Below are 16015 nucleotides of genomic sequence, written 5' to 3'. Positions count from 1 at the left end.
GATCTGTTTGCTTGCTATAAAATGCAAGAAGAGATTAAAAAAAAAAGGGTTCTATAACCGTAAGGTTTTGGTTCTTGGGTAAGAGTGTATGAGAGAAAATAAAGTAGAAAATTTCTTAAGTTGTTTGATAATGAGGACCACTCTCAAGTCACCCATACTACTTTTACCAAAAGCGAATTGGGTGGGGGAAGCTGATATTAAATTCCGAAGCACGCGCGTACGGCTGCTTGGCATGTACATGATCAATAATCCAACGATGTTAGATGTGAGACATCTTCGTGCAGTTAGAATCTTACCTTTGGGGTAATATATCTCACCTACCCACTACTATCAATGCGATTTCTCCTCCAAAAAAACAGTGAGAAAGGATGAAAAGTCATCTCTTAATGAACGCCTTGTACAAGAAAATTCTAAGAAAATTTTGAGAGAAAATAATGCACCTTTTTTATAAAAAAAAATATTTATTTTAATTTTGATTTTGGTTTTATGTGTTTGAATTAAAAAAAATATTGTTTTGTTGATAAGTTGCAAATAAAATGTAAATAGATTGAACTGTATCATTTTTAATAGAGTAATTTTATATATAATCGTAAAGTACGTAAACGCTGTATAATTATTTTGAAAAAAAAATAAAATTTTTTATTAAAATTTTTTTTTTATATGAGTTTTATATTTTATTTATTTATTTTTAAATAATTATGCGACGATTAAAACTTTACGTCTACAAATATTTTTTATTATTACTGAAATTTCAAAGGTTATGAACGTGAAAGGGGAAAGGAATATGAATTTGGATTCCAAATAAAGCTAGCTAGTTAGGTGTAAATTAATCAATTTTCAAATCCATCAAATCCAGTGCCATTTTTTCTTTTGTTGTCTGGATCTTCTAGCTAGCTAGCTAGCACGAACGCACTGGGATTTTAGTCCTAATTATCTTGATAAGTCCAAGACCAGACCACGTAGGGGCCAGGTCGAGAAATCTATTTTTAGCTCTTGGAGGGACCTTACCTCACAAGTCCATGTTACTTACGGAATTTTTGTCTCCATATTGATTAAAAATTCTTTTAAATTTGGGCCATCTTTGTTATCTTTTAGGATAAGAGAAAAGATATTTATAATTATAAATTATGTTATTATTATATAATTATTTAAAAAAATAAATAAAATATAAGATTTATATAAAAAAAAAACTAATTTTTTAATATTAGATTTCATTTTTTTTTAAATATAATATTATTTTAAAATATTTATTTTGATTTTGATTTTGATTTTATGCGTTTGAATTAATGGAAATTTTTTTTATAGATAAGTTGTAAATAAAATGCAAATAGATTGTTACTGTATCATTGCTCGTCCGTGATTGCAAAGTTACACTGATCACGCAAAGTTCTTAGCAGTACTACTGATCCATCAACTCAGGTTTTTTATTCGGTTTACTGCTTTTGTTTGTCTCTCCAGCCACCACTCTTATATTACTGAAATTTAAAAGGTTATGAACGTGAAAGGGGCAATCACATCTTCCTTTTGCTTTATCCAACATCACCCATCAAATACCCAGGAAAAAAGATTTCTCAAATTACTTCTTGAACAGATTATACATAGAACGATAGTATGGCCGAACAACTTTCTTCTATTAATGTTTTAGATTTGAATCAAAAATCATTTATCTCTCAACTATCAATTTTCTCTTCTGAGGCTATCAACATCATGATAAGAGCATATATACATTTTTTCTGGTAGGACTGATTTTGAGATTGTTGCAGAATAAAAAATGCTCAGTGCTCAATATGCTACTTCTGTTATGACCATGTCTCAGAGATTACTGACGAGGGCGAGTGAAGTTGATCAGCTTAATAATCAAATATCTAACTTGTGGCAAAGGCTTACTAATAAAAATAGAAAGAATAAAAGATTAAATCAAGAAAATGAAGAGTTGAAGAAATTTACGGACTAGTACGCTCATGATTTGCAACCATGAATAGAGGACCTGGAACGAGAGATAATTCAAATACAAAGTCAACATCAGCAGTTAACAACAGAGGTTCAACGTTTACGAGAAAAATATGGACAATCTGTAGTTAATCTAGTTGGCTTAGCTAAATAACTTTTGATAATATATATCCAGCATATCTTGTAATCCTGACCAAGTAAGATTTGAAGAAATGATAGCTTATCTTGTTCTCATTTTTATATCTTAAAATCAGTCTTGAGTTTTATTTAATTCACATCAAATCTTCTTTACCTTCTGTAATCCATCTGCATTTTCATTCTCTAAGTTTTTTTCCTTTTTTTTTTTGGGATGGCTCATCAATTTTCTTCAAACAAACCCTTACATATTACCAACTTTGGATATTTGATTGGGTCAAAAAAAATTTGATTTGGACTTGATAGCAATTCAAACCTTCTTAAAACTCGAAATTGAGTCCCATTTGGTTTAGGCCCATTAAAGCCCACGAATTTGGTCACCTTAGCATTGATTTTTTACTAAGATATTTCACCCTACATATAGTTGATCAGATTTGTTCAAGAGGTTCTAAAGGTTCTTGAAGTGAATGGCTAACCTCACTTTTTCAATTCTATATTCCACATAGAGGAAATATATTGAGCTAATTTTTTTATATTTTATTAGAAAGAAAAGACCAACACTTAAGTTTCATTTCAAATTGTTACTGTTTATTCATGTTCATCCATCGATAGGCTTTTTAAGTATAAGGAGATGTATATGAAATCATATGATTATATAATCATATAACGAAGATTATAATATTTTCAACATTGAAAGAAATTTATAAAATTGGACAATTCTTAATGTTCTAAAAAACAAATCTATAAACAATCTATTTTTTTTCAAAATTATCATTTCTTACTAATTATACTATTAAAACTGTAGAAAAAATTATTAGTTTAAACAATGATTATGAAACATTACAATTATTAATCAAAGATGCTATTAAATATTATAAGAAACAAAAATATTCTTTCATATAGATTGGATTGATATAAATTTCTATAAAACCACTCACTAGAAGTGGATTAAATGCTTCAGTACTACTATATCTAAGACACGGAAAACATAACAAATTTCATGACTCATTTCTTGATATGATATAATCTAGCCTGTTCTAAGGATTGGTTTATTTTAATTGTTATTCTAATTATTTCCTTTCATGATTTGATACTAATATTTTACATACTTTAATATTAAATATTAAAACAAGTGGTTATCATATGTAAAAAGATCACACCCTTTAACTATAGTATATATGATCTATTATAAACTTATGAAAACAATACTAGAGCCACGTGCTCTCTTTATCAATCCAAAAAATTATACATTATTATTATAATCTAGCATACCAAACTTTAATATATATATATATATATATAATTACAAAACAGATTCATTGAAAACAAATTATTTTTCGAAGTTAGATATTATAACCCAATTATCAAAATAGAACAGTCATTCCACGTATGGGCCTCTCTCGTTCAACGCACCACCACGTGACAATCACGACTTGGGCCAACGGTGCAGGCGTGCAGCATGTCCTTCCCGCCGCCACCCAAAAACCCGCCACGCTCGCATGACAAGTTGACAACCCGTGAAACCTCGCAACTCTCCTAAAGCAGAGCGAGCAACCAAGAGAAAAGGAAGTAAGAAACAAAGAAAGAAAGCCGCGAGAATAGAGAAACGATGATCCACCAGAGGTAGAGGGGTTTCGAATTCTCAGGCTTTCAGTTTCCATTGAGTCAGTTTCCTTCTCGTTAGTATGCTTAAACTCTAGAGATTATAATTCAGAGAGAAACAAAGAGACATGGAGGTGCCTTCGGGAGAGACCGAGATAGAGGGGATTTCAAAGCAGGCAAAGATATTGATAACGGCGTCAACTATGTTTCCGGGCTTTCGGTTCTCACCGACGGACGTGGAATTGATTTCCTTTTACCTGCAGAAGAAGGTTGAGGGGTCGGATAAGCGTGTGGAAGTGATTTCCGAGGTTGACATGTATGGATACGAGCCTTGGGATTTACCAGGTTGGTTTGTTGCTTCACTTGGAACATACATCACTTTGCTCTTTCTCTCGTTTTTTGTGTGTTTTGTTAAACAACCACGTTTTGTGTTTGCTTGGTGAGAATTGAAGTGCAACTAACTGGTAGAATTTTGGCTGCGTTTGATTACTGAAAAAACGAAGGAAAGTAAAAGGGAATTAGATTTTTGTTTTTGTATTTTGCCTATTCTTTTGAGTTTCAAACTTCTTTCTTTTTGGAATTGCTCAGCCTCTAACCTTTGATATTCATGACGTGACCTGGGAAAGCAGATACAAGCATTTTGTACAGTTGATTGATAATGGAGAAACTCTTAAAAAATTCTAACTTGAAGAGGTTGAGAAATTAAAATCTAGCCTTTCATTACTTTTGCTGTGGTTGAAGGTTGTGACATACTTCCTTTGATGTGGTCTACCAAGCACAATAAAGGAAAATCTGTACGAACTTAAAAGGCGTACAATTGTCAAGTCATCACTGTTCTCTTTTTGCTCTAGATGCCCAATGGGTTCAGATTCCTGATGAGTTTTAGATCGATTAAGTTAGCATGATTTCTGTTTTCCTTTTTAAGACGCCTTTTTACTTTATTCTTCTGATTGTGTGCTTGATGTTGGTTCGTATAGGAAAATATTTTCAATCATCTCAAATATAATACCTTTATACTGGGAAGATTTTTAAGCTTTGTTCTCACATGGAGCCTGTTGGATGCTCAGTGTTGCCATAAATTCCTTGTTTCCATCAGAGTCATGAGGTTCCATACTGGCAAAGAGTCGAGCATACTTTCAGTTCTAACATTTATTTTTATTTATGTTCTTCCTATCGTATGTTAGTGATATATTATTCATCATCCTTTTAACATCCAGTTCACTGATTTGGTATCAAATGATTAGAAATTTATTTATTATTATTATTTACCCCTCTAACAATCAATCATATGATGCCACATTTGAGTATGATGAAAGGATGACAGTTAAAAGGATGATTAATAGCAATCCTCTTACTCTGTACTCAGATGAGTTATTACTCCATGTTTCATCTTAAAATTGGGTCAAGTTTGCTTGATATCCAATTGATTAAAAAAATAATAATAATCTAAGCAACTTCAGGCCCACAATTGTTTACTTGCCTGGAGTGCAGAACATGTTTGAATATTTCTTGTTTTGTTTTTTAAATATGAAGTTACATATTGGTTCTGTAGTGTAAATATGCAGTGCTGGGATATATTTCACATTTGTACATTCTGGTGAAATTTCTCTTAACAACGACGCTGGTTTTAAACGGGCTTGGTTACTCATTACTGTGGGTGTATTTGCAAACAGCTAAATCAGTCATTCAATCTGATAATGAGTGGTTCTTCTTTTCTCCTCGTGGAAGAAAGTATGCAAATGGCTTGCAAAGTAGGAGGACAACTGAATTAGGGTATTGGAAAGCCACCGGGAAAGGAAGAAACGTAAAGTCTGGTCCCGAAATGATAGGTACAAAGAGGACTCTAGTGTTCCACAAAGGTCGTGCACCGAAAGGGGAAAGGACTGAATGGATTATGCATGAATATTGCATGGACGGAATTTCCCAGGTGACCTGTTAATAAAAAGTATATTATTCCCCTGCTAAGTAATAGATGTGAATTTTTATTTTATATCATTTTATATGGAAGGATTTGTTATGTGATTACAATTCATGCACCTGTGATTTGTTATCCTGTGGAGACGGCAATTTAGACGCAATTTAGCGGGGACATTTCCTACCATGCATGGCATTGGGTGGATATTCCTTATTCATCTACTAAGGTTTGTACAATTTTAGAATATAGACAAATTTTGACCAGTGAAATTTATTTCATTTCTCATACATGCTGGGTTTAATGTGTCTATTTAACTTATATATACTTTTCAGTGTGCAATATAAAAATAAATTGATAAACAAATGAGGAAATACATAAATATAAAATGGGGGCATGGTGAGGCATATATGGATACAGGGACAGGTAGGGGATAGGGGAAGATTACCTTGACAGGGATGGAAATGGGAGTGTGGCCCCCAAATTGGTATCATTGAGAAACAACGTAGCTGTAGCTAACTGGTTGGCTGCATTTGAATGTCTTAGTTGAGCAATTCACCTTGTTGAACAAAATCTTAGAGCTGTTTACATTGCACTTGTAGCAGCAAAATTATGAGTATTTTCTTCAGTTCCATGAATTGGCGTCTTTTATATTTCTGTTCTTGTTTTGCTTTGTTTTGCCCCCCTAAGGGGGATGTTCTATTTGGATTTCATCAGATGAGCATTTTACGCTGCTTGGACCCAACAGCTTTCCAAGAATTATTGCAGGTCTAGCTCTGCTCCTAGTTTGCCTGAATACTCTGGATGCCGGATGAGGCAGAAATGATTTTAATTATAAAATAGTAGTGTTGGTTAGGTTCCTTGTACGGGATATAAAAACTGCTGATGTTCCATTTACACTTTTGTTTTGGTCATCATATCAGAAACTTTTTTCTTATTTTCTGCAAGTATATTAGCATGGAAAGCATGATTGGATTTGAGGCTCTACTCTACAGTAGACCAGTAGTGTGTTGTCAGTAGCTCTCTCTCTCTCTCTCTCTGAGTTAATAATTATGTTATGAGAAAGAGGATTGCTACAACAACAAAGAGATTACACAAAAGTAATCCTACAAACTGAAATAACCTCATGTCATCTATCAGATCTACTTTACAATAAAAGTAGCTTTACAATCTGACGAACTACATCAAATCACATCAGTTTGTGAAATTACTTTTGTGGCCAAAGTATTTCTCTATGAGAAAAGTATTCAAAGTGGAACATTGATACTATTAAAGTCCGAACATTTTGCTCTCTTTGAAAGCACAACATACCCCACAAAGGGACCCTTTGAAATCTGGCCTCTTTAGGTTTCCTCCAAACTGTCATTATTCTCAATCAAGCAATAGCAGTAGTTTCTGCTTGACTTAATATAACCCAGATCTTTCAACTAGCCCCCCCTTTTTTTCCAATAAAAAGATGGCTGTTATTTTCTTTGCTCAAGTCTAGGCAGTACATATGCTCTTTTACCCCCAAGATACTATGCATTTCTGACCTCTAGCCTCAACGCCACTGGGAAGGTTCCCCTGGATATGTTTGGATCTGCAGTTTCTGTGTTCTTACATTGCCTGAATCGGTGCACAATGTCTGCGTGATTTAATTATGGAACTAGTGACTTTGACACTTCATTAAATATCAATCATGCGAAAGGGAAGTTTGTGGCTGCCCTATAGCTATGACATAGGTTGAAATTATCCAACTCAGAAACATTTGTCATCCATGTTTGATGTTCCTGAATGTAACATGCATGCATTATAGCAAATATGGAATTAATATAACAGAATTATAATATCAATTGAATTTGAAGATATAAACCCAAGTGAAATACAAAATCTTTCTTATAGTTTGATATTCTTCTTAGTTACGGATTCTTGTAACTCACAAGGGAGGAAGGGGAATTGGAGGGGAATCAGTTCTCTCTCTTTCTCTCTAAATTTTGGGGAGGGCAAGGGAAATTGAGGGATCAACCTTTTGCTTTCTTTGAAGTTTGGAGAACTCAATGCAACCCCCTATCCCCCCTGCCCCTATGAAAGGTTTTCCCTTCCTTTCCTTCCTGGACAACCAAACAACCAAAAATAAAGGTCCCTTACATCTCTTTCCTTCCTTACGTGGTGCATATAATAATATGTTCTTAATTTGCTTTGTAATTTCTGGGAATAAGAATTTGGGTTTGTAGATATCCTTTTCTAATTCATCCCCCCTGAAATATATCAGCAGCAAGGCTTTAATTGTTGCTCGGTTTGGTGATTATTTTTCATGCTGCAGATAAATTTTGATGGGAAATGGTATCTTATGAAATGTGGAGTTTCAGTGAACCAGCATTAGTTAATTGTAAGATGTTTGCACTTGCTTAAACTTCATTACGTTCTTTCTGGAGGAAGTAGTATTTGCTGGATTCTTCCCTTGTCTATATGCAGGATACTTTGGTTGTTTGTCAGCTCCGGAAGAACAGTGGCTTCCATTTAAATGATTCCTCAAACCGAGCTTCTTCTAGACAAAGGAATTTGCTAACTTTGCCTTCGATTAATCACGCAGTCTCCAAAGTTGGTGTTGAGGAGTTGGGATTATCCAAGGGGGGTGAGGCAGTTGGTAGAAGTCACGATTCTTATTCCAATAATCAAACTGATTCCACAGCTGAATATGATCAGAAACTAACAAATGTGGCCGCAATGGCAGAAACTTCCAGTCACCAGAAGGTAGGTTTGTTGGGGGAAATTGCATTGTAACTCCACATGCTAACTAAAAGACATCTTATCCATCCTGTTCTTACAATCTAGGGAGCTGGCATTGAAGAAGATCTTTACGCTGAGATACTTAGAGATGACATCGTTAAGCTGGACGAATCTTCTTCATCTGTTACTCCCAGACCCCTTCCAGTAATGACTAGGGCCGAGGGAGTAGCTCAACAACCAATTCAAGAAATTGCTGCACGGGGGCTTCCTTTACAAGGCAGGGCAAATAGCAGAATCAAACCAAGAATGAAAAAAGCAAGAGTCTTTCCTGCAGATGCATCAAAACTGTTGGAAACTGGGGAAGATGAAAATCCAAACCAAGAGCAGCCACCAAAATACCCGTTGGGTAGATTTTCTCTTAGAACAAGCAATCATTGGCGAGCATCTTTGCTTTTTGTTATTTTGACTTCGCTAGCTTTGTTTGTGTCTTTGTTGGGAGGTTCCCGCTGCAAGCTAGAAGGATAGCATTTGCCACCTTGTACGGGCACTTTTGGCAGGGGATGAAATCATGTAATTTTCACTGAAGTCCATGATGTAAATATCAGAATGGGTACTTTTCACACTTAATATCATAGAAGTTGAATGTTCCAACCACCAAAAGAGCATGTTCTTTTAGACATTTGGGTCTATGCGAAGTAGTTGGTTGTTTCATAAACCATTTTTTTCGTTGTCTTGGGGCCATTTCTTGAGGAATTGTTGTGGTTGTGTGCTTAATAGACATGAGTTCCATTTATATGTTGGTTTATATGCTCAAGAATGATATATATTAATTCATTTTCAGTTCTACTTGGATTCCTCACTTGGGTTTGAACCCTCTTTCGATATTTGTTCTCTTTCGATCTGTTCTAAGACAACATGAAAGAACTAACACTATAATATAAGTATAGAAATAAATTAGACACTAGTATAGAAATAATTAATACATAAGTCTAGTATAATAAGTTATAAATAAGTTAGACACTGGTATAATATAATAACATGTAATACTATAGTATAATAATTTATAATTAGACACTAAAGTAATGTGTAATATTATAGTATGATAAAATATAATTAGACACTATACTATAAGTCTAGTATAAAAATAAATTAGATATTAATATACAAGTAAATTAGTAGTAAATGTTTTAGTTTTAGTTTTTAATTTTTTTTTCGAAAAATTGAAATTTGAAAACCCACAAAAGATTCTTTTTTAAATAGGCTAAATATGAAACTAAAAAAAAGAAGAAACCCAAAGCTAAAAGCCCAAATCCGACTCTGCTCCGACAAGTCGAAGTTAGAGTTTAAATTTGAATTCTAACAAAGTCAGAGTGGGAGTCAGATTTAGGAGAATCCAACTCCGACTAAGTCGGTGCATACTCACCCCTATAATAAGTAAAACTTCAAGAAATCTCTTTCCCATTAAACCTGAATTCCAATCGACCTACTTTGAAATAGTTATTAAATGAGAATGATATTTGCAATCATAAATTATGCGAGCGCTACACAATCTTTTTGAAAAAAATGAATAAATACGGGACCCACATGAAAAAAACTAGTTTTTTAATTGTGAACCCCACTCTTTTTCAAAATGATTATACAGTGATTTTGTAATCTCACTCAACCAAAATTTTTTTCGGCTATTCCAATATATATATATATATATATAAGACAGAATTACATGTGTATGGTAAAGGAATATACGACTTTAGGAAACTAGGCTATACATGGAAAAACTACAATCCTATAATGGTGTATTGCATACATCATGTGGCCTTGTCTTGTGCACATTTGGTGATAGCATTGACTTCCTTATGATTTCCCCTCGAGCTGAGCGAGAGTGAGCGGACGAACAGCTTGGTGCATAGATCTTGAAATCTGGCAATAGGCAATGGCTTGGTGAGTGCATCCGTGAGTTGAGATTCACTTGGTAGAAAATGAACAGATAACGAACGCCTTTGAACTTGCTCTTGGACAAAATGGTAATCGATTTCAACATACTTAGTTCGAGCATGAAGGACAGGATTCGCAGACAAGTACGTAGGCCTAAGATTGTTACACCATAGGCACGGGCATTGCCAAGTTGACGCAAAAGAGTTTTAATCCATAACAATTCAGAGGTAGCATTAGCAAAAGAGTTATACTCTGCCTCCGTACTTGAACGAACCACAGTGGGTTTTTTTTTTTAAGAGACACCCTGGAAGTCAAATGCTTGACAGTTTTGAATGAAGCATGACCAATACGAGAATGCCAAATATCTAACAGGACACGTTGATAGGAAAAAGCTTGAAAAGATTTGGAGGTCGCAAAGGATAAAGACCACCCTCAGTTTTGCCGCTGAACAGGAGCTTCTGCGTGCATTCGTCCTTCACAAAAATATACTCCACATGAAATTCAATAAAAACATTGTTATCAGCAGTGAATTGACTTACCGAAACCAAATTTTTGTTAATGTGAGGAACATATAAAACTGAATTTAATTTAAAAGTAGTATTGGGGAGAGACAGTTTAGAAGAACCAATATGGCGAATTGGCAAACCTGTGCCATCCCCAACTTGGATGGTGTCAGTCTCTTGGAAAGGTTCTGCACCAAGATTAAGGTTTTGGAACTCATTGGTGAGATGATTTGTCGAACTTGTGTTAGTGTACCAAACAAGATCATTTGATGACTAAGGTTGAGTGTGAGCCATATAGGCCTACATGGTTGGTTGTGTACCTTGATAAGAAAGGTCGAGCCTATGGTAACACTTCATTGCATTATGGCCATTCTTGCCACATACTTGACAAACCATTTGTGATCCTCCAGAATAATGTCCTTGGGAGCCCCTTCCACAACCACGATTGCCCCGGCCTTAATTGTTAGGAAATGAGCGTTGGGCATGTCTACCTCCACAGCCACGAGTTTGAGTATGGCAAGTTGCCGTATTCACTTATCCAATAGAGATATCAAGAGCAATATTTTTCTGCTCAAGTCTTAATTCAAAACTCATTAAGTGAGTAAATGCATCTTCAAGAGAGACTTGATCAACCCGAGTTGAGAGAGAGGTGACTATGGAGTTGTATGTAGAATCTAGGCCTGCAAGTAGATATGTCAAAAATTCTGAGTCCCGAAGGGCTCTCCCACTGTAGCCAATTATCAACAGATGATTTCACTTTCTGATAATACTCAGAAATGGACATATTACCCTTCTTGAGGGTTGATAGTTCAATGCGACTTCCTACCACACGTGCTCGGGCATGGTTAGAGAACATTCGCTCAAGAGCATTCCTCACATCCTTGGAAGTTTCAAGTCCCACCATGTGAGTAATAACTGATTCAGAGAGAGAGGACATTAGAGCACCTATCCTGATTGTACCAGTGAGAGTACTCAGGATTTGGAGCAGTTTGAATTTTTCCATCTTCTTTGGCCGTGATATGAAGAATTGGAGGTGGACATGAGATTGTGCCATCTACATATCCAATCAATTGTTGGCCTCTAAAATACGGTAGGATTTGGGCTTGCCAAAGGAGGTAATTATCCTTTATCAATTTTATAGTGACAAGATTTTGGAGGTTAAGTGGGATGGAGACGGACATTGTCTGGGAAGCAATGGAGGACTCTGAGGTTGAAGAAGAACCGACAGAAAAAAAAAAGAAGCCATTGGAAGGAAAAATAAAAATAAAAAATCTTTAAACGTTTGTCTTTTAATTGGCTCTTATACCATAAACAAATATTGATAGAGAAGGGAATTTTGTAATCTCACTCAATTGAAACTTGTGTCGGCTATTCCAATATATATCTATTAATATATATATAAAGCGTCTATAAAACGGAAAGTCTTGTTTTAACGGTTTATGTATTTTTTCTATTAACGTTGTTCGTTTGGCTGACAGTCGCTGCATCATGTACTTCAATTCATTATTAAAAAAGAAATTAAAAAAAAATTCATATGCTCGAGATAAGCAACTCATCCTCGGAAATAAAAGAAAAAGAAAAATTTAACACTGGCGAGCGAATGGTAACTTTATTGCCGAACAATAAAAAAATTATAAAAAAAATATAAAAAATGCATCTCTTCCGTCAGTTCATGCATCTGCCACTGCCATGATAATGAGAAGTTGTCATTACCGAGGTCCACATCAATTCATTCTCATCCATTGCCATTATGTCCGACGATACATAATTCCAACAATTCTATATAGATGTTGATGGCACGTCGTTTGGAGAGGACGCTGCACATTAAAAGATTCTGGTGGGTTAGTCAAATTACGAGCCATTTTCCTGATTTCATCTTGTTCTCTTTTACTTCTGCATATTGTTCTTGTGATTCACAGGTGATTTTCTGGAAAAAAAAACTTTTCCTTCTTAATTTTATTTGTCACTTCTTCTTTTCTGTTTATTTGTTTTATTTGTTTGATCATCTGTGTGAAATGGTTTTAAATTTATGGTTTTAAGTATAGTATTTTATTTTTTATTTTTTTTTTGGTTACTGCAATTCTTATTGTTTTCTGTATTATTTTTTATGATTTATTTTCAGGTTATATCGGTTAAAGACTTTCAGAATTCGACATTTCTGTTTCATCTTTACAAGTGTACGGTATAATAATTTTGAAAGTTTATTCTACATAAACTATTTTCTAGATTTTATTTATTTACTTCTATTTATTTCAGTCCGTCCGGTAATCCTAATAATTATATTCACACAATACATTTTATGGCTTCCTCACTTTTTTTTTTTGGTCAATTGTTATTAACTTCTGTATGAATTGTTTTGTCATTCGTCTTCAGGTTCTTCAGGTCTTTTGGTTGAGGAGTCGGGACATTTCTGGATACAATCTTTATAAGTGTATGGTATTATTTATTTTGTTAAGCCATTTGTTATATAATTTTTTTCCTATTTTATGGAATTGTGAGTGTTTTGGAGAAGTTTGGCAAGATTGATTTTTGTCCCAACCCAAGCAAAACATTCAATATATACAATCTAACATAAAAATGATCTAAAAAAGCATTCTAAAAATCATATGTTAAATGAAATTTCTCTTTTTCATCTATTATTTTTTCTGTTTAATACTGTGTTTGTGGCTTCGTTGGTATTGTGTATAAGGACGGCATTCTGTTCGAACAGAATCAACAACATATGAAAATATCTAAAAAGGAATTTGTGTTTTTAAATCTTTGTTTTGGAGAAATTTGGCAGAATTAACTTTTGTCACAAACCAAAAAAAACTTACAATACTTTTGTCACAACCCAATATTTATATTTTACATCTTTTTAAGTATATGATACTTTCAGATCTAATACTTACATCTAAAAGATATTTAGACAGGTTCATAACAAAATAGACATATGCATGACAAAGAGAAATTATAGGTAAGAAATAAAAATTAAGCCTAAAAAGATTAGTAATCAAGAAGTTCCAATTTTCATATCTTCAGACCCAATATTCACATCTAAAATATAATACATTTTTATTGTTTCTTGGAGATAAATTTTTTTAAAGTTCAAAAAATTTGGACTTTAATTCTTTGAGACCCAATAATTAAATGTAAAAAATAATTACATAAATTGATAAGAGGATAGGCATATGCATCACAAAGAAAGTATAAATTACGGATAGGCAAAAAATTATTAGGCCTAAACAGATTACTTACCAAAGTTTGGTAGAAATATTTTTGTCACAAACCAAGAAAAAAATACAATATATACAACCCAATATTTATATTATAGATGTTTTTAAGTATTTGATACTTTCAGGTCCATTTTTTACATCTAAAAGATATTTACACAAGTTCTAGATAGAATATACATACAAACTAAAAGGTGTAGATCTATTGAACTTTAAACAAACAAGGAAGAAAGTTTTACTCATACACTGTGACACCCAACGGATCTCATCTTTCTGGTGTTTGTTGGTGGACCAAAAACATGGAGCTCAAAGATAGAGCTTTCAAGAGAACTAGAAACAGAGAGAGAGTGAGAAAAAAAATCAAAAAATATAAAATATCATTGGCTGAGAGGAAGCCGAAACCATTGTGTGTGCCGTGGTAGTGTCGATGTGAGACGGAGAGATGAAGAGAGAGAATGGAGAAATCTGGAAACCATGAGAACGAAGAAGGAATGTGCTTCTTAGGAGAGAGAGTGAGAGAGAGGGAAATGAATGCTGAAGATTAGTTCAGTTTGTTTATTAAAAACTATGAAACGTTGGTTCCGAAATGAAATTGTCGGTGATAAGGGTTATGTATGTAAGCTATGTACTATTCCGCCACCTACGCATTATTTACACTAGGGCTAAAAACCGAAATAATCGGTTCGGTTTCCTCATGAAACCGAAACCGACCGATCGAAACCGACCGGCTTAAGGGCTGAAATCGGCCGGTTTTCAAGCCGGTTGTTTCTGGTCGGTTTGATCGGTTTTGGGCTTTTTCTTGGGCCCTTCTTTTGGGCCTTTGTTCTATTCCAATTGGGTCAATTCAACAAACTGTTTTGGACTATTTTTTTTCCTCATTTCATTATCCAAGTTCTTTTTTAGCTTTTTTTGAGTTGATTTCATTTTAAATTTTAATAGTAATATCATTTATAATTTTCTACTATTAGTCTATTACTAACTAACTATATTAATTATTACTTACTACTTATTACATAATTAAAAAAAATAAAATAACTTCACTAGATGTTTAGTATTACTTAATACATATTAAAAACAAAAAAAACAAAAATAAATTGTCTTAAGCATAGCAAAATGCAACTAAAAAATATAACATAATTAAATGACAACAAATTGGATAGTTGCTACTTGCTTCTTCAACTTCAAGCCGTCAACCTTCAATCTTCAATACTTGTCACGTTTGATTGTGTGCCCAACTCTATATACAAACATTAATAAATATTAATAATAAAAATAAAACAAATAAAAAATACTAAAATTAAATTACAATGAAAACAAATAAAATATTACCTAATTCTACTATGAAGCGCTCCACATTATCCATAGCCTCCCGGATATCAATGGTTGTTGTTGGATGTCTTAACCAAATTTGAGTACAACAGTTCTCGGAGCCAATGAACTCCGAAAAGGGTTAAACACACGATCTCCCATACTAAATGCTGACTCAGACGCAATCCTGGAAACAGGCATAGCCAATAAGTTTCGTGCAATCCTCGCGAGTATAGGATAGTTAGCCTCATTAATTTTCCACCAAGTCAACAAGTCAAACGATGTGGAGAGTGCCTCACAACCATCTGATAAATATCGATCTACTTCTGTTTTAGCAATAGTAGATCCCATGGCGGAAGATGCTTTATACCACTCGTAGAACCATTTGGTCTCACACTTGCCATCACCATCATTCATGGTTCTAGATGTCGGAGGGGGCACGTGTTCTTGGCTACTCGTGGTGGAGCTGAATTCCACATTATATTCTACATACAAATCTTTCAATAACTGTTTCACACTTGACACCAACTACTCAGCACGAAACTCATCATGAACTTTCTTCAAGTGGAAAGTAAGAAGTCCTAACTTGCTTCGTGGATCAAGTACAACTGCAACTAACAAGAACAAGTTCAACCTATCTAATGACCCCCAATACTTATCATACTTTGTTCTCATATTTATGGTCATACTCCTCAAGCAACTATTAGGACTCTCGCTCAACTCCATCAACTCATTTTGGAGATCACAAATCT

At 34.1% G+C, this 16015-nt stretch overlaps 1 protein-coding gene across 1 annotated transcript; it reads left to right on the top strand.

Moving 5' to 3' along the window:
* Window positions 1-3518: 3518 nt before the first annotated feature.
* On the top strand, window positions 3519-9106 carry LOC108997823 (NAC domain-containing protein 40-like). Its single transcript, XM_018974202.2, has 5 exons — window positions 3519-3708; window positions 3800-4032; window positions 5361-5614; window positions 8054-8332; window positions 8414-9106. The coding sequence occupies exons 1-5, from the start codon at window positions 3695-3697 to the stop codon at window positions 8831-8833; spliced, it is 1200 nt and encodes a 399-aa protein (XP_018829747.2). The 5' UTR covers window positions 3519-3694; the 3' UTR covers window positions 8834-9106.
* Window positions 9107-16015: the final 6909 nt, after the last annotated feature.

The sequence above is a fragment of the Juglans regia genome, chromosome 5 (assembly GCF_001411555.2).
Source record: "Juglans regia cultivar Chandler chromosome 5, Walnut 2.0, whole genome shotgun sequence".
In the NCBI taxonomy this organism is placed as follows: Eukaryota; Viridiplantae; Streptophyta; class Magnoliopsida; order Fagales; family Juglandaceae; genus Juglans; species Juglans regia.
Note: the sequence above shows the minus strand (reverse complement) of the source record. Positions and strands in the feature narration are given on the sequence as shown.

Excerpts from the sequence above, each read along its gene's own strand:
- LOC108997823 (XM_018974202.2), top strand. Across the intron at positions 4,033-5,360 it reads CGAGCCTTGGGATTTACCAG|CTAAATCAGTCATTCAATCT; the intron begins GTTGGTTTGTTG and ends ATTTGCAAACAG. Across the intron at positions 5,615-8,053 it reads GCATGGACGGAATTTCCCAG|GATACTTTGGTTGTTTGTCA; the intron begins GTGACCTGTTAA and ends GTCTATATGCAG.